This window comes from Pituophis catenifer, unplaced genomic scaffold, assembly GCF_029215685.1.
Source record: "Pituophis catenifer annectens isolate HBS135680 unplaced genomic scaffold, rPitCat1.0.hap2 SCAF_1, whole genome shotgun sequence".
NCBI classification, from domain to species: domain Eukaryota; kingdom Metazoa; phylum Chordata; class Lepidosauria; order Squamata; family Colubridae; genus Pituophis; species Pituophis catenifer.
This window is the reverse complement of record NW_027256881.1, coordinates 205,228,967-205,254,895: the sequence shown is the minus strand read 5'-3', so window position 1 is coordinate 205,254,895 and position 25,929 is coordinate 205,228,967. Positions and strand designations below refer to the sequence as shown.

The following is a 25,929-nucleotide window of genomic DNA, read 5'->3' as shown; positions in this document are numbered from 1 at the left end:
GTAAATAAGAAAAAAAAGTATAAAACAACAGCAGTGAATAACTTACTTGTTCCAGTTGGAATATATACATCCAATTTTGTATTGGGCTGTGCTGGAAAGTCTTTTAAAGAGCCAATGTTTTATTGACGTTATTGAAAAATAATCTCATTCGGTTTCCTGTTGCTTTGATACAAACCTGTCAAAGCTATAGTTTCAACCTTTCAGATTTATTTACCTTAGATGACAGCATAAACTGCTCACTTAGCAGTCAAAAATAGTTTTTACCAAGCTGTTCTGATCCGGGGAAAAATGGTCTAATGAATGTTTTTAGAAAAAGAAAAAATAAATTCTATTTTACTCTCCATAGCTATAGGACAGTGTTTCTCAACCTTAGAAGCTTGAAGATGGGTGGACTTCAACTCCCAGAATCCCCCAGCCAGCGCTAGGACCTAGAAATTGATCTTAATGCTAAGAAAATGCCAAAGTAAATTAGAATTATTTTTCTGCATCTAAAATTGGAATGGGGATAGAATATGTCAGTAGAGTCTTTTGGTTTTTGTGGGGAAGGTCAATTACAGCAATTAGAGTATCTCATCAGTAATCATGTACCCAGTCTTGGTTATAGAGATGCCTTCCATTTATTCTTCCATCATTCAGAAGGAAAAGGTATTGTCTTGAGCTAAAAGGCTTCCTAAAAATTTAAGAACATTTTTCATCCATTAAGTTGTCTTGGATGGGTGGTGTTGTTGTTTTCTTTTTCTAGCTAGCTAGACTATAAAAACTAATTAAACACAATTGGACACATATTATTGCAATATGGGTATGTTAATTCAATATACAATATTGTTTTATCTGCTGTGGTAAAATATCAAATTAGTTTTTATGGGAATTTTGGATGTTAAAGGAACAGAATATAAGGCTTATGGGAGAAATGCAGCCTAAAGATATCTCTGTCACAGGAAACCAAAGTATGGATTTTTTTTAGACAAAAGAAATAGCTGTTATTTACAAGACCTTGTTATTTACAAGGCCCTTTTATGCTGTTTCTATTGAAAATAAAGAAAAATCAGCGGAGCAGCCTGTTCTTTGGGGGTAGTCATGACAAACTTTTTCTTCATTTTTCTTTGTATAGAAGGGCAAAAAGGAAAAAAAATTATTTATCAAATGTGCATGCTGCCCATCTTGCCAAAGATAAGCAGCTTCCAGATAATTGAAAGAAACCTACTTCTATCTTTCTGGATATAGTAGAGGGAGTCTTCAACTTAGAAACATAATTGAGGCGAAAATTTCCAGTTGTTCAGTGAGTTGTGCCTCATTTTATGACCTTTTTGCCACAGTTGTTAAATGAATCACTGTAGTTGTTAAGCAAATCATGCAGTTGTTAAATGAATCTGTCTTCCACCATTGACTTCGCATGTCAGGAGCCAGATAGGAAGGTTACAAATGGGGACCACATGACCCTGGGACACTGAAACTGTCATAAATACATGCCAGTTGCCCAGCATCTGAGTTTTGATTATGTGAACATGGGAATGCTACAATGATCATAAGTGTGAAAAGAAGTTATAAGTCACTTCTTTCAATGCCGTTGTAGCTTCAAACAGTCACTTAACGAATGGTTGTAAGTCAAGGACAACCTCTAGTATCAACATTGTGCCTACATCTATGTACACACATGCAACTTGACACAGATAGGAACACTTTGCAAGACATCAAGCCTAAGATACGAATCTGATGGGAGAGACACTGAAGTGGGATGCTAAAAAGTTTATTTATTTATTTATTTGTAAAATTTATTGGCCGCCTATCTTACCTCGGAGTAATTCTGGGTGGTTTCTTTCCATGCTTTCACAGATTTAGTTTAGTCCCTCGACTATAGTCCTAATTGTTGTAGTCCTCGACTTACAACAATTCACATAGTGATCATTCAAAGTTACAACATCACTGAAAAAAGTGACTTATGACTATTTTCATACTTATGATCATCACAGCATCTCCATGGTCACATGATCAAAATTCAGACCCTTGGCAACTGATTAATATTTATGATGGTTGCAGCGTCCCGTGGGTCATGTGATCCCCTTTTGCGACCTTCTGACAAGTAAAGTCAAGGGGGAAGCCAGGTTCACTTAACAACTGTGTTACTAATTTACCAACTGCAGTGATTCACTTAACAAATGTGGCAAGAAAAGTCGTAAAATGGGGCAAAACTCACTTAACAAATGTTTCACTTAGCAACAGAAATTTGGGGCTCAATTTTGATCATAAGTTGAGGACTACCTGCAGTTAGCAAGAAGTGAGTGAAATGCTAATGATCTTTGTTTTTATTGCCAATGCTGTACCTTGAATGCTGAAAATCCCTTCATTATGATGAGCAGTATTTACTTTGCATTGTGAATCTCTAGATTTTGAATATTTGTGGCAATGAAGTTTTTTTTTCATTTCCTTACCTTTTTCAGCTTTTAAATATCAATTTTTATCAAAGATACTTCAAACTCATTTCTTAAATAAGCTGTTTGAGAATAGTTACGTTACTTATTAGGAAACCTACTTAGAGTTAGTTGCACCTGAGAATATGATTCTTGCTCATTCAAAACTTTTCAGGAATTTATAATTTGATTTTGACAATTAACAAATTATCCGGCCCTCTTTTCATTGTGATATGCCCCCTATTTCATCAGCTGAGTAATATTGCAATCTGAAGGGCAGACTCACCTGCCATTAAATTACCCATTATTGCAAAGGCCGTATGATATAATTTCCTTTGCATAACAATTACCATTTAGATGGGAAGAATTGTCTTTGAATTTTCATAGAATTAGCAAGCTGTGCCACATAGAGACTCTAGTCCAAGAACAGATAGACCTGTTGTACACTTCTTGTCCAGAAGACATGTTGTATACTTCCTGTTCTGCTTATAAATGATATATGTCGGGAAACATGGCAAGAGTTACTTTGTCAAGATTTTTTCTAGTACAAAAGCAATGGCTTACTTTTCAGCTTTGTGCATATAACCCATTGTCACCATCTTCTCTCTTCTCTTTAGATGGATCACATTGTTTTAGAACAGATTTCAAGGGCCACATGTTTGGAAATAGATCAGTCGCAGAAAACCCTGAGGGCTAACATTTGTTTTTCAAGCAATATTCATCAGAAGTGGCAATTTGGAAATTACTATGCTGAGTGAAACAGAAGCCAAGCAAGCTACATGTAGGAGCTGCTTAGTACGCTGATAAGTTCAAGAATGACAACTCTAGAAATGGGAAGTACAGAATCAGCAATGTTTCTCAAAACCACAATTTAAAAGCAGTGTATGGGGAAATCAACAGATGGAGAAAGAGCACAGCTGATTTAACTGGTGTCATTCCAACCAGGGTTGTTACCTCAAAGGAGGCTGGGCAGAAATCTGGCCGGGGGGGGGGGGGGGAGGGGGAGGGAGAGAGTTCAACGAAAAGGAAGTACAGTACTTTGAGTATCTTTTTCCATGATAAAAAGTAAATTTAACAACAGAATATTATGTTATGTTATTATGGGACCCATTATGAATATTTCATTTCATTATTGTTCCCTCCCTCCCTCCCCCTCTTTTTCTCTCTTTCTCTCTCTTTCTCTCCCCCCTTCTCTCTCCCTCCCTCTCTTCCTCTCTCTCTCTCTCTCTCTCTTTCTCTCCCCCCTTCTCCCTCCCTCCCTCTCTCCCTTTCTCTCTCACTCAGTAAACTCTTTGGCAAACCTTGTAGTCTTAAATCTCTAAAACCTTCATTTCAAAAGTATGTACAGAAGGTTAAAAATGTCTTCCAACTCTAGGAGAAAAAGTTTTATTGCTGACATCTCCAAGAAAATGTGGTCACTCGGCTGTAGAGATCAGAAGTAATTTTTTTCGACAACCCTTTCTCTTAGAATTACAGCCACTTCAACACCTTTCAGATCATCCAAAATGGGAAAGAGAAAGAAGAGTCTCATAGCTGTATTGAAAATGGGATCACAAGCCTTTAAAAAAATGTAATTTTGCTTTGAAATTTCTTTTTGGATAACTTGCAACTTTGGCTGGATGTTCTAGGTGTGTTTCCCTTTTGTGGCAAGAATTCACATTTCTTGTTTTAGAAACTGGACATAAAGATGCGATCCCTTCAGAAGGATGACAAGCATTCCTTTATAATATAAAGCAGCATCATATATGTCAATGATGTGATTCATCTCACTAGGCACAAAAAATTAAAAGAACCATGTAAACTCACATTGGGTAGTTCCTCCAGCAGTTCGTATTGCTATCATAAGGCACTCTAGGATGGAAGAATCAGCCAGGCACTTATTACTTGCTAGCCAATTGGGAACTAAAGTGTAATGATCCTGACAGCATGAAGAGCCAGGTGCTTGTAGCCTCCAAATACACAGTGATTTCAAGCATTGCCACATGAATGCAACTCTTTGGGTCACAGAAACATTTTTCAGAAGATTGCTTGTTTTGTACTTTGGAACTGGCCACCTCATCAGTTAATATTCTATTAGATTTTAGTGATTTTCACAATCTACAAGATCATAGGACTGAGATGTTCCTGATGTAAAATTCAAAGTGAACATTTCTTTAAAAAGATGCTACTTAAGAATGGACCTCATTGGACCCCACCACTTTCAGCTCAGTCCCCCCCTAAAACAGACAATTAGCACTTAAGAAAAAACAATCTTGAATGTTTCCAAAAGCAAAGTCAAATTTTACATATACCCCACTATCTTGAAATAGTTTGTCATCTTCTAAAAAAACAAATACTTGTGTTTTTCATATGTAACTTTGCCAATATATGAACTTACATTTTTTGATGTTGGGAGAAACACCATTGAGTTATCCACCTATTAATAATAACTTTATTGTCATTGTACGTGTATACACAGTATACCCATACAACGAAATTCACTTAACACCCATTCACATTATCTGAAGTCACGTTGCCCAACATTATAATGAAATTATTTATGCACTATGCAATTGTACACTATAAATATATTTTTCCATGTATTTAGCACACCAGTGCATAGCACAAGGAGACTATGCCCTGGCTTGCAACCACCCTATCTTTAGATATTTGAATGTGAAAAGAAACACCTAATGAAGGACCTAGAGCAGGGGTCAGCAACCCGCAGCTCTGGAGCCGCATGTGGTTCTTTCATCCCTCTGCTGCAGCTTCCTGTCGCCGGTTAGCTCCACAATTGATAGAACTTTCCTTGATAGGACAGGTAGAGGAAAAAGGATGCCATTCTAGGAGGAGACTGTATGGTAGGGGAACCGGACTTCTGGTTGGCGGAGGAAAAAGGACCCCACGCTAGGAGGAGACTCTATAGTGGGGGAACCGGACTTCTGGTCGGCTCCAGAATTCAATGGGGGGGCTTCCGGTTAGCAGCTTTGTGGCTCTTTGAGTGTTTAAGGTTGCCTACCCCTGATCTAGAGCTAGTTTGGTTTAGCAGTTAAGGTATGAAGTTAGAAAGCAGGAGACCGTGAGTTCCAATTCCCACCTTAGCTATGAAAGCCAGCTGGGTGATTTGGGCCAGTCACAACTCACAACTCACAACTCACTCTCAGCCCAACTCACCTCACAATGTTGTAGGGAAAATAGGAAGAAGATGATGTATTGATTATGCTTACCACCTTAAGTTGTTTGTAAAAATAATAAAAGGTGGGATACAAATAAATAAAATATGGGCTTCCCCAATAGATGGATGCCTGACATTACAGCACATTAAACATTATCGAGAATGTGTGTTTCTCAGGAATTGGGGGTCCTGAGGAATTCTGATCCCGCTTCTCTACATTCTCTTGGTTTGTTGTGGCTTGAGAGTGGTGACCATTGTTAAATTAAGCTGTTATTTGACAGGACCAAAATATTTAACAATAATCTTCATGGTATTTATTTAAGAGCAATAAACACTGGTAACTCTGGAATTAATTTGCTGAAACAGCTCATCAGCATAAGAATTCTTATGATTGTGAATTGCTCTGGAACAAAAGACTTAAAATTCACATCTTGTGTCTCAGAACATTGTATGTTTTTGTAAGACAAACTTAGAAGGCAGCCAAGCTTTCATCAGCCATCATATTTACAGCCGGTTATAGGATTCTTTGGTGATGTCTAAGTGGGTCTCGGTATATAATATCACATAATGCTGACAACGCTTGGCAAAGCAAAGTTGCCAAAATATTGATTTGCCTAAGAGACATCACAGTTTCATTCCCACCTGTCTTTCTGATTTCCTTTGCATATCATTTAGTATTGCTACCCTGTGGGCACTATCAAAAAAATTACACAGATGTTGTCTGTGATCTCATGATTTATCAAAAACATTAATTTCATTACATTTTGTGTGCTGATATTCTGTCATTCTTCATTTAGCCAACATAGAGAGGCCATATGTAACAGTCACATTGTATTTCACATAAGTCCCAATGCATTTTCACTATTCATTTTCCGAAATGTCAGTTTCAGTAATGGTTTTGTTTAGGCTTTAAAATAATTTGGTATTCTCTTTGTAATGTGGGGAACTAAAATATGACACAAATATCCCTTTACAATCAATCGTGACTTCGTATTTTCATTCTTTAACAAGCAGTCACGTTAACATATTTCCCTACATTTTGCAACTGTATGTTGTCTTTTTTGCTTACTGGTGAAGATTACAAAAATGCATTCCAAAAAGGAATTGGGCTTAGAAATTTGATGCCATGTTTTTGGAAATGATGCCAAATCCAACGTGTCCCTGCCAACCAGTGTAGAAGAAGACAGAAAGAACCTTCCCTCATTCACCAACCCTGATTCCTGGATTCTTAGTCTGGAAATAAAAGACAAATAAATCCCTCATCCTTACTTGAGCTCTGAGTTGGTATTTACTTTGCCTCATTGGCTTCTGTGTTCTGCAGCACTTTGTGTAATTGTTTTCAGAATCAAGCCAAGATATAGATGTTCTCTAGCCTATGCTTCTAAGTGAATCTACCTGCTTTGTGCAAAAAGATTTGAATACAGTTTACTTGCTTGTTGCTGTGATGATATTTGTGTCAATATACCGTGTATCCACAAAAATAAGACCACCTTGGATAATAAGCCCAATTGGGCTTTTGAGCACATGCACGAAAATAAGCCCTTCCCGAAAATATTTAAACTCATGTGCAGCCGTTCCCCGCCATTTCCTCTGGTTAGGGTTAGGGAGACAGAGCTGGAAATCAGGCAAGACAGCAAGAGGAGCCCCATCTTGCTCCACACTCCCCAAAATAATAAGACCTCCTTGAAAATAAGACCAAGTGCTTATTTCGGGGTTCAAAAAAATATAAGACAGGGTCTTGTTTTCGGGAAAACATGGTAGTTGACTATATTCTTTTTTACTGTTTGAATTTATCCAGTCCATTTCTCGGCTCTTAAAAAAAATTGCACATGATGCAATTTTGACATTTCTTAATTTTTCGATGAACAAATATCAGACTGTGGAATTCAGCCATCCATATAGCATGGTAAATTGCTTCACGTTCACTGTAATTTAAAATCCTGGCATTGAACATCTAAAAATATCCATAGACGCCATGTTAATTATGTTAATTTGTTTAATAATGTTAATACATTGTGAATGCAGCCTGCCATCACTTTTACCTTTCTTTAAAAGCCCAATGAAACTGAACTGTGTGCTTGTGACGATTTTTGCATTTCTGAATGAAATGCCCAATTGATAAATCATAACAGCAGCAAGCCCAGGTGAAAAACTGATCTTTCCATATTGATCTGTACAACACATGACAAACATGGACATCTTTAACATCTCTCCAAGGTAGATGTCAACTCTGAAATATGAATGAACTCAAGTTGCACCTATAAACCTAAACTTAAATTGAGCTTCACTGAAATGATTGCAAATTCTCTGCAGTTAATTTCCCTTGATATCTACAGGTAGTAGATAGAGGCAGATATTTCTAGGTAGAGGCAGATATTTCTCTCTTTGGGCACAATGAGTAAATATCAGCTGCGAACTCTGCATTGGCGACAGGAAGGGCATCCGGCCAGTAAATACTCAGCTCCATTCAGTTGCCCTGACTCCGCCTTGCAAGGGCTTACAAGGTCATTAAAATATTTTTTTTTAATCTACAGGTTGTGCTCAATTTACAACAGTTCATTTAGTGACCGTTCAAAGTTATAACAGCACTGAAAAAAGTGACTTATGACCATTGTTCATACTTAAGATCGTTGCAGCATCCTCATGGTCATGTGATTTACATTTGGATGTCTGGCAACTGACTCACCTTTATGACGGTTGCAGTGTCCCAGAGTCTTATGATCCCCTTTTGCAACCTACTAACAAGCAAAATCAATGGGGAAACCAAATTCACTTAACCACTGTGTTACTAATTTAAGAATGCAGTGATTCACTTAACAAATGTGGTGAGAAAATTCATAAAATGGGGCAAAATTCATTTAACAAATTTCTCACTTTTTGCTCAGTTATGGCCTACATTGAGGACTACCTGTACTTAAAGCACAATCTTGGTTTTAACTAAGAACAACAACAAAAAATCTTGGTGGTATATGGAAAATTAGTTTATAGAATTTTCTACTATCAATACCTGAACAGCATCTATTTGTGCAATAAAGCATGTTGCATTACTGTATTTTTTTATGTATTACCAAGCCTCAGATCAAAAAGTCATTTACTGAAAATTTGGACCATTCTGTTAAAAGTTTATTACTCATGATAATGAAGGTGCTGATACTGATGCAATTGTTCTCTTTATCACTGATCCGAGGAACTCAAAATGAATCCCTAATAACTATTGCAGGGAGCCTTAAATGTTACCTTCATGCCTCACACTAATCTGAATAATATATTGTTTCTTTCAACTTTGTATGTATGTCTGTATGCACCTAGCAATTGTGACTTCTTAAGTAAAATTTTAAGCAGACTTCCATGTTTTGTTTAATAGATCTGTGTCTGAAAAGCAAAAAGCTATAGGGATCAATGTATGGGATCCATACATTGGGATCAGTGTATGAACTCTGTCATTATTTTTGTATGAAATATAATTTGTTCTGGTTGTATATTATGTTCCTGGTGTTAAAATTGTTTCAGTTAATAGCTGCTCCTTGTTTTGTTCTGTTTTGTTTTGTTTTAGCTGAATTAGCATCCAGAGAAGAGCTTTTCTTTTCTTTGGTGAATTTAAGTATATATTATTGGAATGATTTGGATACAAATTTGTATACATAACTATGGCTGGTACAATGGGACTTTTCATCATTGGGTGTTCTTTAAATTCCATTCAAGACATCCTCTGAAGTAGTTTTCAATGGTGTGTTGATGGATATAACTATTCTGCTAGCCAGGCTCCTCCCATCGTAGTTTCATTACTGGATTTGATTCTTACTCATGCTTAGGTAGATTTATTCAAATCAATAGGATTTGTAAATCCTTGTAAATCGATCAGTGATTTATATATCTGAACTAACAAAATGTGCCTTAATGTGCAGTCCCCTATGACTTACATTGGAATAAATTTCACTAAACCCCCCAGAAATTGTTGCAGAATAGACACATATGAGAGATTATATTTTCAAACTTGAGCACATATTATTTATATAAGACATTCCTTCCTTAATGGTGTTTGTTGATAATGTTTGACATGAAGTTTTAATTTTGAAAACTAGTAATAAATACCAAAATTCTTGCTATATAAAAATGGTTTGTGTGTTTTAATAAGTTCTTACTGTCTCCCCATCTGTTAATTTTGCAGCACCATGGATATTTAGTTGTTTCTCAGTTGTAGCTCAGCATCTGAACTGCATTATTTTTTTCTCACCGGTGATTGCATGACTGAAAGCTTGAAACTGCTGTGTCAAATAGGGTTTCTTGAATACTATACACCTTTGCAATGTTTGGTTCCCTAAAATTTTTGGGCAAAGGAGAAATTAAAATATTTTGCATGTTATTTGAAGCTCACTGCTGGCTCATACTTAAGTGGTGGTCCAGTAAGACTCCTAGATCCTTTGCACAATTACTGCTGTTGAGCCAGGTACTGTATTATCTATTTAATACCTGTGCACTTGGTTCCTTGTCTCTTTCTGCTTTCTTCTGTAGTGGAATACAGAATTCACATTAAAATCATGATCACTAATTGTATATAAAGCAAGTGACCCTTCTTTTGGATTTGGTTCTGTAAAACTACCAAACTTGTGTGTGTAATCCACAAGGACAGCTACTGAAGCAGCTTAGAGCTGATGTCACCCAGATTATTGATTTCTTCAACTCAACTGCAGTTTTTGCGAGCAAATTTACAACACTCCCCAAATTGTGCCTTGATAATGAGACATTTCCCAAGGGCGTTTATTGAAGCCAAAGCACACCAAAGCTGCTGAAGTCTATAGGCTTATTTGAGACTAAAATATTTGCACTAGGATACATGGAAAGTAACCAGGAAGACTGATACTCCAAGTTTAGTTTATTACAATTTGATTGCAGGCATGGAGGATGGGGACAATTTACCAGACTTCAGAAAAAAAAGATATTTGTACCAATCTTGACCATTTTGAAAGCTATTCTTGGAAAAAAACTCTTCAAAAAAAATTCAGATTTTAAGAATCTTGCTATGTGCTGTTGCTATATGTATGTGTTTGGGGGGGGAGGGTGGTTGTATGTATGTATGTAACAATGCATATATGTGTTCAACTATTTCATTATGCAACAAATAGAAAGTATACCTGCTGAATATAGTTGGGATAAAAAGGGGAAGATGTTAACTTCAATAGTTTGGAGAGCAAAGTAGACTCTTCATTCAGTTTACTTCTTCCCAAATATTAATTTCAATAAATCTGTGCACTCGCAAGCACATTTTTATTTCACACAAAATAATAAGTGTGTGTTCTCAGAATGAAGATGAAATGTTGATTGAATTCTTAGCATTTGTCTGGAGACAAGGATCATAAACAGAAGCCTACTATTTGCAAATATATCCTCTGGGGTCATACAGACTAATGGGGCGAATAAACAACTTGCTTTGGTACAATGAGGTTAGTGTTTAGTTTGTACAATACTGTCATTTTATTCATTTAAACAATAAAGGAGTGATTTGTACGATGAACAAAAATAAATTCCAAAACATGAAAAATAAACCTAAAGCATTATTTCATTTCTAAACTTCAGTGGCATTGTAACAGCTCCATTCCCCCACCATTTCACTTTTGTTGGTTTATTTTTATTACCCTTGATGTTCAGTTAAGTCAAGTGCAAAAGAAATTTAATAAAAATGATAAGGACCCCACTGGGCATGGGCAGCTGCTGAGCAGCGGTGCCCTCTGTAGCATCAAAACAGAAGCCACAACTCAGGCAATCAAAGACCCACTTTGCAGACAATGGGTGCAAATTGCCCACATGTCCCTGCCATGTAGATGTTGGCCAGTCATGGATGCCCGTGATGCTGTGCTTATTCATCAGTGAGACCTGCAAATGTAATAAAATATTTATTTATTTTATTAGTCGCATTTCTATGCCGCCCAACTCCCTAGGGACTCTTAAATGTAATATATGCACAGTCTGAAATAGATGCCTATCTATTTATATGGTAGATTCAGGATGGGAAGCTAATATGCATGACCCCTTTGAGGACCACGGACACAACACCAAAAAGGAGTTGAGGAGCTCTGGTGGCTCAGCAGACTAATTAACATCCACTTACATCTGCTGCCTGCAATTACTGCAAGTTCAAATCTCACCAGGCTCAAGGTTGACTCAGCCTTCCATCCTTTCTAAGGTAGGTAACATGAGGACCCGGATTATGGGGGCAATAAGCTGACTTTGTATAAATATACAAAAGTATATTTATATGAATATAAATATAATATAATATATAATGAAGGCTATTGCTTAACGCATTGTAAGCCTCCCTGAGTCTCCGGAGAAGGGCGGCATATAAATCAAATTAAAAAAGAAAAAAGAAAGAAACAAGCATAATGCTGATGAACAGCTTTGAATAAATGTGTGTGATCCAATTTAAGCACCCAAATGCAAATTTAGATATAGTTTAAATAGCCGAACAATTCATCACAGAATCAAAGATTGTGTCCAGATTTGTGTTGGCTGCCCATTCTACTAACAGCACCCTTCTTAAGTTGAACTTTGACTGAGCATCTTTTCCTATGGAAAATGAGTTGGCATAGACTGTTGTCCTTTGATTGTGCTTCAAATGGCTAAGGAAACCTGCAGTCTGGAAGCAGAACAAAACACGTTGAAAGGAATTCCAGGAACAGAAAGTTGCAGTTTGTTGAACCTCACAAAGTAGCAGGTCTTGGCAGCTGGAAGCTATGAACAGGAGTGCTGTTGCCCAGCTATGCCCAGCTGCAACCCTTTCTGGAATATGAGGACCTAGTGAAGGCAACTCACACCTTCATCACTTTGAGATTGAATAGCTGCAACATGGTGTACACATGGCTGCAAAAAGGGTAAGAGCCATGGTGGCACAGTGATTAGAATGCAGTATTTCAGGCTGACTCTGCCTAGTGCCAGCAGTTCAATTACATTCAGAGACCTAATATCAAAGTGTTAAAATATTTCGTTTACAATAATACCTAAACTAGCATAAGGACTGATAAAAAGTTTGAAGTTTATAATGAGCAGTAGCTCTGTCATGGGTAAATAAGCATGCTGCAAAAGTTGTCTGAAAATAAAATTAAAGACTTGGGGGTTGTTGTTTACTGCAGGCACTGTCTATAACCATTGCAGCAAACCATAAATAAGAGGGGAGGGGAACTGCACATAAGGAGTCCTTGCTAAGAAATCTTAATTGATTGGCCAATGCCTTGTACTGTTATTGTTAATGATTGGCCTAAACTTTTGAATTAGAAAAGTATAGGAGGGGAGGAATGGCGAACTCCTCTCTGTATGCTTGCTGATTTCGGCTCTACTTTAATAAACAATTTCCTGATCTGCTCACAAGTGTCTTCCTGCCTTTATTGTAGCCCAGCATGGGAACAAACTTTTTAATTTTGCTTAGATGACTATAGGGTCACTGCAACAGCCATAACTTTGAAGACTGATCATAGTTACCATTTGTTCAGTGTCATAAGCCTGAACTGCCGGATGGGTGGCAAACAAACAAACAAATTGCATAGGCAGGCAGGCAGGCTCACTGAGCAAACAGTTATTGATAAGCAAGGATTACCTGAATAATTATATTTTGCCATCTAGTGGTCGTCTGGATTTTTGCAACCTAGATCTGGTAGCCCTAAAATGAGAACAAAGCATTGCTTCCACAATTTCATCACACCCATTTATAAAAAAAGAATCACTAAAGTAACATGTCCTGCTAAAAACGTTATAAAACAATCAACAAAATAACGACACAATACCTTCCCCATTCCTCCCACCACGATTCTGTAAATGTTAAGAAATCAGTTCACAGATCACATTAAATCATGATATTTTAATCCTAGGGTATTGAATGAGAGATACATCCATTTTGCTAAATCAAAAGCTAACCATATGGTGGCTTATGATCTGTTAACTCAGTCAATCTGTTGAATACCTTCAGAAGATAAACATGAAAACTAGCATTCATAATTTCCCTTCATTTCTCAGATGGTTGGAATAGAGACATAACTGTTATGCACATCTACTTGCTTGGTTATCTTAGGAAAGCAATTGCATGGTCATCTGTATTTTTGGGGAAACCAAATAAGGTGCCCCAAGTTTTCCAAAGATGATTTCATGGTTGTTTCTCTCCTTGATTAGTTTCCATCCATTGATTCTTGTCCTGCCCTCAAAACCATTGTACTTGATGGTACGTGTGTATAGGACTGTAGTTGATAGAACCCTAATGAGTCATATTTTCAAAGCAACTTGTTTTCTATACTCTGTCTGTCAAATAAGCATGAAGTGGATCACTCTCTTAGAAAGATGCTACTGGGCTGAATTAGTCAGTATATGTAATTTATTAAGATTGACATGAAATGCTGATGAGAACTTATGCAGGATAGCGCTATAGAAAAACCGGCAAAAACAGAACAAAGTATCAATGATGTACCAAAAATGGACAGAAACATTTTGTTTGAAATGTATCTTTAAAATCAAATTAGGGTAAATTGATCGCACTATCGACTTAAATCCTAAAACTGTCGTTTTAAAATAGAAGTAGTTACACTGTTTAAGTCTATAATCAAACAATACATACTGGGCCTCGATCCAGCTACAATCAGTTGCATCTAAGTCCACTGAAATCAGTAGGCCTGAAGTCAGACCACAAGTTTGTTGCAAGATATGTAGGTACGTACTTGCCATCGTAAGTTACATTACATTGAGTAGGACTTCTTCCAGTTAAGTGTGTATAGGATTGCAATCATGCATCCTGATCTTATGTATATATTTATTTAGAAGCAAACCTTCATGCGGTCAATGTGGCTAACTCCCAAGTGGCAAGGGAGCCTCTTGTTACACCATTAGTCAGGACTACTACATTTAGTTGGATTGAAGCCACCGAAGACTTTACAATAACTTGATATTGTAGATGGAGAAACATCTGGAGTGGAGCTAGACGGAAAGGAAGAATCCTAGCAAGCCTATTTGATTCTCTGCCTCAGTTTATGAATGCATCATGGACTCAAATTCATCGATTCTCTGTTTAGTGTTTCCCTTCCGGATCTTCCGATAAGATATTGTGTTATAGCGAGAATAACTGTGCCTAGAGATATCATTTTTTTTCAGGGGCCCTGGTTGGTCATCATATTGCTCAGTCTGAGAGGCACAGCTGGGACTGGTAGGAAGGCCTTGGATATTATTGTTTTCTTGCCCTTTTTTATGAGAAGCCGCACTGTTTTCCTGTTGAAATTCGTCATCTTCACCTTCCCAATCTTCTTCCGTTAGGCTCTCATTGTCTTTTAACAGGGTTTCTTCTTTAATTTGCTCGCTGGTCTCGTTCGACTGTGTCTTTCCTTGCTCCTCCTCTGTTTCTGTAGGGCTATTGATGTTTTCATCCTGAAGCTTGGATGGGACATTTTCTTCCCCCTGACATTCTTTAGTACTTAAAGTAGCAGTTTTCTCATGGAGCCCTGTAACAAATAACAACAATCACAATATAGCAATATGCTAACAAGCAGACAGTTTACACTTGTCTGGCTCAACCCATAAGTTCACTAAGGCTCCCTCCTAGTAACAGACTTCAGGATAATCATTTACTCATATTATTAACTTTTGGTGTAGCTTTTTTTTTTTTTTTTAAACCTTCAGTCCGGGGGTGAAATGCTCTGAAGTCTGCTACAGGTTCGCTTTGCTACTGGTTCACTGCAGACCAAATGCATGTTTTTCACGCATGTGCACTGCATGCACTATTGCACAATGCTGAAAAAGGAGGATTAAGAAGCCTTTTCAAAGGTAAGTAGAACGGGGGGGAACAGCTGTGCCACGTGATTTAGATTCGCTAGAAAGCAGGATTTCCTGCTTTCAGGTGAACCGGTCCGAACCAGTAGCATTTCACCCCTGCTTCGGCCTTGACCTCTGGCAATGGCCTAGACAAGTCCATGTGGTTATCTAGGCAGCATTTTCAGAAGAGGTTCACCCTTGTCTTCTTCCTAGGGCTGAGAAAGAATGATTGGCCCAAGATCACTCATTTGACTTTCATGCCTAAAGCTGAACTAGAACATGGTTTCTCCGTTCTTAATCCAGCATCCTAATCACCACACCAAAATTGGCTCTACTGTACTGTACTACTGAATTGCTGGACTAGCCTTATGTTTGCCATGCCTGTTGGAGACAATCACATCCTTGATTAGTTTTATGCCTCGCATCTCCACTAAAGTTTTGTCTTTTAGGTTAGTCATTATCTATAGATTCTATGCAGGTAGTCCTCAATGTATACCATTTCATTTAGTGACCGTTCAAAGTTACAACAGCACTGAAAAAAGTGACTTAGGACCATTTTTCAGAGTTACGACCTTTGCAGCATCCCCGTGGCCATGTGATCAAAATTCAGATGCTTGGCAACTGGTTCATACTTATAACTGTTGCAGCATCCCAGGGTCTTGTGATCACTTTTTGCAACCTTCTGACAAGCAAAGTCAGTGGGAAAGTCAGATTCACCTAACAACCAGGTTAATAATTTAACAAGCGCAATGTTTCACTTAACAACTGTGGCAAGAAAGGTCCTAAAATGGGATAAAATTCACTTAACAAATCCTCACTTAACAGCATAAACTGGGGGCTCAATTGTGGTCATAAGTCAAGGACTACCTGCATTAGAGTTCATATCCAACACCCATTCAGGGATTCCTTTCCTTCATTAATGATGGTACCTCTGAATTAGAGACATACTTCTTTCTCCAACTATTTGCCTTGCCCTTTGGATATATTGTGATAACCTCTTTTCTATGTATGCTTTAATGCATTGTGCTAATCTGCCTCTGTCTGCCTTATGCTATCACCAAGGCAGCAGTGTTCTAAATCTTCCTCTTATTATTTTCAAATAGATACATTGCAATACATGGTGGATTTGGGCACCTTTCCTCAACCTGATGTCCTCCAGATGTCCTGGACTCAATTTCCATTATTTTTAACAAATATAATCAGTATTCATGTCACTGGGGATGATAAGTACTTAAATCTAACACTTCTGAAGGTCTCCAAGTTGAGTCTGGTTAGTCTCAAACCATGTTAGGAATGACAAACTCCATAGTTGTAAACATGGATCTCTAAAATAGCAGCCAATGGCCTGCACTCTGTCTTTGAGTTCATCTGTGTGCATAATCTAGAGCAGGGCTCTAGATTAAACTCCCGGCCCACGGGCTGGATGCATCACGCACTGGCCATGGCCACTCCCCCCTTAGTGAAGGGGGGGAAAGTCCCAATACATCATGTGATGCCGCCGTGACAATGTGAGTTTCACACCCGTGATCTAGAGATAACCAGCAGCCATCACTGCCATCAATCTATTCAGAAATGTTAGTTCTCAAAGACTCTGAGGAAGGGAACTTTTAACACCAAAGAAATATTAAAAAACGTATCTAGAAAACCAAGTGGGCCTTAATAAGGACAATGATTTCTCAGAAGCAATTAAGGACATCTACTATGGTATAATAGGTAACTTATCAGTAACGTAAATTGATCTCATTTTCTCAGCCACTCTGACAAATTTACAAAGCAACATCGAAAATCTTTAACGCTGTAGTCATATGTGTATGTGTGTATTCGAAAGTGGGCCTCATAATTTGGGATTGGGGGGGTTGATAGCTTGTACATATAATTGATTAGTCAATATAAAATGTTACATAAATATCTATATCTTCTTGTCCTGACAATACAGTAATTCATGCATAGTTATCTAAGCTTTTTATCTCCGCTTTCTCATTATTTTTTGTTTGATTCTTTATAAGTGGAGAGGAAGGGAATCAATAGGAGATTTTCTCAGGAACCAGAAAAAAAAATCATGTTTTATTCCCTGATTACCAAACTAGAAAATACTAACATCTAGGTCTGATTCCCACAAAAATATTAAGTTTGAAGATAAATAAGTTGAAGCCTTTTCTGGGGGCGTTCACCCAAAGTCACTTCGTAAAAATTCGGTGTATGTATATCAGCACTGCAGGACAGACAGAAAAGTGTCTTCTTGTGCCCCTTTGGGTCACTGGATAAGTATGGTTTCTGACATGCAGTTAAAGTGGCTCTAAATGATTGGAATGATTTGCCAAGCTTAGTCATGTGAAATGTGAATCATGGGCACTAATGCAGTGTGAAGGCTGTGAAATCAGACACTTAGCAAGCCCTGTGCAAGCAAAAGCCTTCACTGAACAAAGTTAATTCAACCTGATTTGCAAAATGGGATTTGTACTAGCCTTGTGCTTTTAAATCCATGGGGAAGAAGTAGCATTAAACCTTTTCATTCAATAGAAGTTATGCCAGGAGTTAGCATACACCTGATAATTTTGAAAATCTCTGTTTAGAAAGAACTGTAATCACTTTGGAATAAACAGAACAGTGAAGATACTTAATGCCAGTATCCCACTAGTTTCAGCTTTGTGTTTGATCTGGTAATGCTATCTTCCCTTAATGGAGAGATTTATAAAGAGCCTGAAAATAAACCAGGATTACCTCTAGACCTAAACAATCAATAGATGGCCTTGTTGGTTAGTGGAATATTTAATAAATGGTAGCTCAGGTTGCAGAAAACCCAGAAAGAAAAGAGTTGAACTTTCAAAGATCACAAGGTTCATGTGAGACCACATGTGATCTCACATGAACCCATGAGGGCTGGAGAGTCCTATCACAATTTCCAAGATTTTATATTCCCAGCTCATCATTGTTGCATTAAAATGTATTGTCAAAGTCTGTATGATTCCTACTTCCTTGACTGTGCCTTCCTCTAAGGGGCTTGATGATCCTTACTTTATGCCAAATAAAAATGCATAGAGATAAATGGCATAAATGGGAAAAATTGTACCAATCTGCAGAGCTCTCAAGACACACATTGGATTCATACATAATGCTAACCCGGAAAGTGTTGGGTTTGGCTTAGCCTCTTGTGGGAAGACAGTGAGTGTGCTTTATTTAGCAAATTGAACAAGCCATGGCTAACGCAATGTGGGAGCTTCACCAAGGTTTACTAAGCACCATTTGCCAAATTCTTGTGTAGGTAAAGAGTCAACATCTTCTCAAAATGTCCTGTGAAGCACAGAACTCCACTGTAGGAAGACTTATTAATAGTTTCTTTAGGGAGTAATAGGCAGTCCTCAACCTACAACTGCAATTGAGCCCAAAATTTCTGTTTGTAAGTGAGACATTTGTTAAGTGAGTTTTGCCCCATTTTACAATCTTTCTTGCCAAGTTAATAACCTGATTATTAAGTTAGTAACCTGATTATTAAGTTAGAAACCTGATTACTGCCTGGTGGCGCAGTGGACTAATAGCCTGTTATTATCATCCAGCTGCCTACAATTACTGCTAGTTCGAATCTCGCCAGGCTCAAGGTTGATTCAGCCTTCCATCCTTTCTAAGGTAGGTAAATTGAGGACCCAGTTTGTGGGGGCAATAAGCTGACTTTGTATAAATATACAAAAGTATGAAGGCTATTGCTTAATGCATTGTAAGCCGCCCTGAGTCTCCGGAGAAGGGCGGCATATAAATCAAATTAAAAAAATTAAAAAAATAAAGAAAAATTATTAAGTTAGTAACCTGATTATTAAGTTAGTAACATGATTATTAAGTGAATCTGGCTTCCCCATTGGCTTCATTTGTCAGAAAGTCACAAAAGGTGATCACATGACCTTCGGATACAGTGACAGTCATAAATATGAACCAGTTGCTAAGCATCTGAATTTTGATCATGGGGATGCTGCAAAGGTCGTAACTGAAAAACGGTCATAAGTCACTTTTTTCAGTGCTGTTATAACTTTGAATGGTCACTAAACAAATTGTTGTACATTGAGGACTGCCTGTATTTGATAGGGACTGGGGCCACGCAAGTCTTAGAATTATATTCTAAACCAACTATTATGTGGGATTATGTGATTTTTTTTGTTTTGCTTTAGAAAGATCTTATACTGCACATGTCTTCAAATATAACAAGCAATGAAACTAGGCTTCGTCTGAATCAGGTAGCAAATCATTTGCATGCCTTCTTAGCCATAATCTGCCTATGTTTTTAAAAGAGTCAATGTTTTGCCATCTCTCAGATGAGGATATTTTTTTACTCCTTAAATCACCTTAGGAATGGCATTGATGAAATTCAGTTGCGGTAATAGCACTTAACTGTAGTAAAGTTGTAACAAGCAGTCACTTTCAAAGCTAAAGTAAATTTCCCTTTTGTACATGCTCCCATCTACCATAAGAAGCAGTGGCTCAGCTTATAATGAGCGGGCTATGGCAGTTTTGGGTTGAATCACAATAATCCGGAGCCACTATGAGCATGGATACCAGAGAGCTCCCTGGTTTTTTAGAGGAATTCCTCCTGACAAAACAGCATAAGAGATGCCTACAGCACTTTTGGAGGAAAATGAAAAAATGAACTCAACTGAGCCAAAGTAAGAGCCTTCCTTAGGTTTTATGTCATGATGATAAGGGTGGGAAAATGTAATTATTGTGATGGATGGAAGGAATAATCTTGAGGAACAGAAGGAAGAGTTACTAACAAGACAACAGTTAGAGAAAAGAAACCTGAGTCTGGACCAGAACTGTAATCTGAGGAAGCATCTCAGAAAAGACCTTCCCTAATTCTCATGAAAATAAAGGAAAAGAGCAAGAAAGTACATTTAGGTATGGAAGATTCTATAATCTTATAATAGAAATAGTATTAATCTGCATGAGTTTAGTTTCCTAACTGTCTACCTCAATGGTTGACAGTTAAGTTTCCATCCTCTTCTCTTTGTGCATCTACAGAGAGCTGGTCAGTGATCCTGTTTAGATGAATTAAATTTAGAGGAATTTAAGGAATACTTGCAGGGCATTGTTCTATGCTCCTGTCAGATAAAGTTGCTTGGAGTCATTTGGAGTTGAACTACAATTGTACAGGTCCTATTGAGATGCCTGCGATCTGGTCTTTACAGATTATCTGAGAAAAATGTGAACCTTTTAGAATTGATGAAGTGGCCTCAATGTTTTGTGTTCAGCCATTTTAGGTATGAATTCATATCCTTCTTGGTTAGTGAAGACTTCCTGGGATGTGTGATATGGCTGGTCTATGGAGTGGTTAATGCTTTTCTGTAGAGGGGTTGGTGCTGCCTGATTTGAAAGAGGAGGAAGTTTTGCCCAAAAAACCACTGCTTGACACAGCAGAACTGGACAATTTTTGCCCAGTCTCCAATCTTTGTCTTTCACAGAAAGTTGTAAAGATAGTCGGCCTGCAGTTCTAGAGTCCCCTCAAAGGATTCCAAACCATTTTCAGTCAGGTTTCAGACCTAGTTATAGCACTGAGGTAACATTGATTGCACTTGTTTATGCCCTTTGGCACAAAATAGATGCAGTGAATCCATCCTGGCACTCTTTGACCTTTCAATGGTTTTTGATACCATCACTCATGGTATTCTTCTGTAGCAACTCAGAGGGTTGCAATTGGGAGGCATGGTGCTATTATCCTCCTTCCTCTGGGGATGGTTCCAGCCAGTATTGGTCAGTGGGAAGCGATCATGTTCAAGGCCCCCGCTTTTGTGGAATTCCGCAAGGTTCAACCACAATTAATGGTGGTTTTCCCAAGGGGCCACATGAGAAACTGGGCTTGTTATGGAGGCCCACCATCACTGATGCCCTACTCCCTGCTGCTGATGCCATATCCCCAACAATGACATCACCCCACCTCCCACCACCAATGATGCTTTATCCCACCGATGACAGTGGGCTTGACTGCAACAGCCTGTAAGCCGGATGTGACTCATGGGCTGTTAAATGCCCAGGTCTAGTCTACTATATCTCCACTTCTTTTTAATTCCTATAAGAAGCTTCTTTTTAATTCCTATAAGAATGGAAGAACTCCCACAGAGATTGACACTGGCCAAGTTATAATATGCTGATGATACCCATATGTTTCTACTCTTGGTCAACCAAATGAACACTGTCAAGGTTCTATCCAAGTGTCTGGAAAATGTGAGGATCTAGATGGAGAAGAACAAGATCCAACTTAATCCTAGTAGGATTAGGTAGCTATGGGTTTTGACCACATCCAATCCAGTGATTTTTTAAAAAATCTTTTTCTCTGAATGCCATAACACTCATCCAAACAGAGTAGGTGAACAATTTGGGGGTCTTTTTGAGCACACAGCTTCTTGTTTAGAAGGCCTTTATAATGATGCATCTTGTGTGCAGTTGTTCCTGTTGCCAGACCAAGAGGCCCAACGCATGATCAGTCATGCCTTAGTCATCTCTCAGCTGGATTATTGCAATGTGCTTTATGTGGGCCTGGCCTTGAAGAACATTCAGAAGCTGCAGCTGGTTCAGAATATGGGCAGTTATCTCTGTGAGCTGCACTAGCGCCCAGTGGGCTTTAAGGCACAATTCAAAATGCTGGTTGTCCCCTATAAAGCCCTACATGACATGGGACCATTTGTCTCTGGCCATTATGCTTTGCCCACCAGAATCTGCAGGATTGGCATTCTCTAGGTCCCTTCTATTAGGAAATATCATCTTGTGGGGCTTAGAAGTTATGCCTTCTCAGTCGTGGTGCCTGCCTCATGGAACAATGACCTTCCTTGCCTCCAAGAGATATGATAGCCTTAACCCTTAAGCAAGTTTTACTTGGTCTCTTGATTAGAACATCATCGACTATATGTCAAGGTAACAATTCCAATAAAACAAATCTAGGATCTAGGGATGTCACAAATACAGTGAGGATTATTTTTTTCTCTTTGTTCATCCATGAGTTTTAATACACATTGTGATTTATTTATTTCCTACCAGATATCAACAGGAAACATGGCGGTGATATGCAAAACAAAACATCTGCTTCTATATGATTATCTTGTAATGCCTCCTATTTCTGGTAATATGTGTCTTTCAGTCATTCTTAGAAAATTGTTTTTAAAAATCTCATGTCTCACTTCTTGTGAAAGTGTTGTATACCCCACTTGTTCAAAAGGAAGCCAAAGGTAAGCTGGGCAGAAAAGAGAATTTTGGGGTCCTGGAGAAAGTGTTCTTTTATGAATGACTATGGCAGCCATTTTGTGAATAAGCAAGCCGTTTTCCTTAACATCCATTTTGTGAGAGTACCTATCGTGTTTTAAAAATTACAAATGTGCCTCTAGTCCCAAAAAATTGCCAGACTTAAATGTGGACTAGATATATACTGTTTCTTGCCATTGCTGCCTTATAATGACTCAGTTCAAAAACACTGTCACAAGCTAGCTAGAATTTTCCAGCCAACATTTATTGGTTCATTTGGGACTGGATAGAAGTTGATAAAATAAATGGAGCTCTCCTATTTCCTCTTCTTCAGTGTATTCATTTCTGTGGAAATGAACCAAACTATACATTCCTTAAATTCAGGAAAGCAATGGGCATGTGCTTTGGTAAACAAGAGGTCAATCATCCTGTATTTAACTATTTCTTCTCCAACACTCTCCTCCTAAGCATTTTCCCATCCCAGAGGCTGCTTTATCCCCACAATAAAGATTCTCACAGAGGCTGGAGAAATATTCCTTTCCAAGGTTAAGCATGGCTTTTGCCGATCATCTTAACCAAAACTGCAACAACAGGCAAGGGTTAACCGTTCCCATGGCTGTTTTGATTCTGCCACTCTCTCACACATCTATGGCAGCTATTTCCACTAAGGCAGGGTCTAGCCTCCAAACAAGGAGGGAAAAAAATGTAGACTACTAATCTATTCATGTAAGAAGCCTTTTTCAACCTGGATCTATTCAAATGTGTTGAATTACTACCGCCAACTCTTCAACCCAGTTTGGGCATTGCAAAGAGCCCTTGAAATAATATTGGCTTGAGAGATGCTGTTAGATAGCAAAATTAGGCTATTGTGAAGTCCTCATACTTTGATGGAGCATAGCTATAATTAATTTAAATCTGAAGCAGGGTAAACATGTTAAGTAACCTATTAAAATAAACTTGAACCCATTGTCTATAACTCAAGTTAGATCATGATGCAATTCACAATATCCACGATGTTTCTTTACTTCCAAAAACTAAGTGTATTTCTCACCGTCTCTGGATTCTTCTTCACAGACTCTTGATTCCTGGTAAACGAGACAATTTTTTTCTTCACTTTTTCCTTCTGGCTTTCCTTGAAAAGATATAAAGTATAAAAGTGATATTTCCCTAAAAACAAAGCTTAATGATTATAACTTGCAGTTATTAATCCCTTCACAGTACAATTCAGCTGGGACTCGAGGTGAACTAAATTTGCAATTAAACTGGTTTTTTTTTTTAAAGACTGTGGACTTATAAGTAAAGTCAATTAAAATTATCAGCCTGAGACAAAATTCAGCCAAAATACAATTCTTTTAAATCAGGCTACTTTCAACAAGAACATGTAGTACACATGATTACATTTCTTCAATTTGAAATAAGTAAGAATTAAAAGTAGTTAATTTTATCTAGACCTTATCTAAAATAAGGAATATTTGTTTGTTTACATTCTTTTTAAAAGCTCAGAAGATTTTTTTTTTGGGGGGGGGGATGTCCTTTGTAACCTTGGGTTATTATTCATCATTCTTTAAAAAATGTAACATTCTTTAAAAATAATGCTACTGAACTATGATGCAATAGAACAAAATCCAAATTCATTATTTTTTTCTAAAGCTACTGAAAAGAACAATTTTACCAATGTCATTTTACCTTGAAGTTCTTTTGTAGCATCCGAAATTTGGTGTGCCGAATTCTCTGCCAAATGTTTAGCACCTTCTTGATTTTCTTCTACAAAGGGAGAGCCAGGATTAATCTCTGTAATTTCATATGGACGTATCTCAGAAGAATTAGCTAGTTGATCAATAATATCAATGACCTGGAGCTGAGGTTTTTCAGAAGACATGTTCCGATTAATACTGGTCGGAGCTTGGATATTTTCTGTCATAATGAAGGTAACGTCCAGTTGCTTCCTTGCAGATTTGTATCCAGTGACAATAAAAAAATCCTATAATTATTGCAATATTCAAACCAATTGTTCTGTGTAGGTTTGTTTGTGTGTTGAATAAAGAATTGTTGAAGAATCAACAAGCTTCCCTTCCCTTCAAGTTGTTGTAACCAAAATAGAGAATAGATGTATCTTGGGTTTGTCCGAGCTCTCCTCACAAAAAAGCCAGCCAATCGGTAGCTCTCCTGTCACTTAGCCTTTCTGTTGCATAATAAATGCACTATTTTCAATTTACATAAACAAACAATCTACAAGCAACAAAGCTTTTTGTGCTGGTATGCAAAGCTGAGCTTTCCGCATATCAGCCCCGCTGAAATAAGCAGAGATTTTTGTCCATCTACCATAAAGCTTCTTTGTCCGCTCGCCTTGAAACAAGAGTGTGATTGTCCCAACCTTTTAATCTACACCAAGTGACCACCTTAAGGCACAGTACTGCAGTATAAACAGATTAACATTCCCCAATAGGTTCTGCTTAAACCTTGATATCCTTCTGGATCAGACAAAGAATTCATTTGACATTTGTGAAGGGCACTGGGTAATCTTGCATGTGATTGCATGTGATTGCATCACTTTTTTCAAGACATGTTAATCTGGGTACAGTATACTCTTCTCTCATGTCCTCTCCCCCGTTTTCAACCTGGCATTAAAAAAATTAAAATAAAGTCTTACATATGGTAATAATGCTTTTTAAAAATGAATGTTTTGACAAAAGTAGCCACAAAGTAAAGTTCTGTTGTTGATAATGTAAAGGAGACATTTTTAGGATTGTTGAGTCAAAGCAGCAAAAGGGAGATTACCATTTAGCGACACAACTGTCAAGTAGTTCTTGAAGATCTGTCTTCAATTCTACTTCTCTATGGTCTTAAATGTTTCAGTGAGTTGTCTGAACATTACAGGTCAAGGAGGCCACCAAAGTGTCTTTCCTCCATCCCAGGACTCAGTGGATAAGATAAGAAATTGGTTTACAGCATTGCTGCACCACAAAACCTCAGATCAGTCTTTTAACACACTACCCTTCTCCATCCAGATTCCAAAGACTATTTGGCATACGTATCTTATACAACAACAAGATAACATTTGGCAGCTGTCTGGGTGTGGCGCTTCTCCAGATAAGCTCCAGTGATGTGCTGTAAAATTCTCTTCTGGTGGATATTATTATGTATCTCCAAGGCATCACAATTGCATGCCTTGCTCATCCTGCCCAGAGGCGAAGAGGCCCGCTACCCATCTGTCAAGGATGTGAGCATCCAACATCGTCATCTTTCCTCAGCCCAGAAGAAGAACAGCCTCCACCTATCTTTTTTTTTTTCCATTTTTGCTTCCCATCAAAAGTGGAATATTCCCCTTTCTGCCATGAAGTTCATGAGTGACAGAATAAACAGGATGGAATG

General features: G+C 37.9%; 2 protein-coding genes across 2 annotated transcripts in view; one reads left to right on the top strand and one right to left on the bottom strand.

Moving 5' to 3' along the window:
* The window catches only part of GALNT5 (polypeptide N-acetylgalactosaminyltransferase 5), a 37,594-nt gene extending 34,399 nt beyond the window's left edge, over nt 1-3,195 (top strand). The window contains exon 10 of the mRNA XM_070956996.1: nt 3,026-3,195. Within this exon, the coding sequence (XP_070813097.1) occupies nt 3,026-3,166 (141 nt within the window). The 3' untranslated portion in view covers nt 3,167-3,195. The remainder of the gene's footprint in view (nt 1-3,025) is intronic.
* Nucleotides 3,196-14,131: 10,936 nt separating this feature from the next.
* Nucleotides 14,132-24,478, bottom strand: ERMN (ermin). The gene is made up of 3 exons (XM_070956995.1): nt 24,244-24,478; nt 23,609-23,689; nt 14,132-15,032 (listed from the first exon to the last, which is right to left on the bottom strand). The coding sequence occupies exons 1-3, from the start codon at nt 24,476-24,478 to the stop codon at nt 14,566-14,568; spliced, it is 783 nt and encodes a 260-aa protein (XP_070813096.1). The 3' UTR covers nt 14,132-14,565.
* Between the last annotated feature and the right edge of the window lie 1,451 nt (nt 24,479-25,929).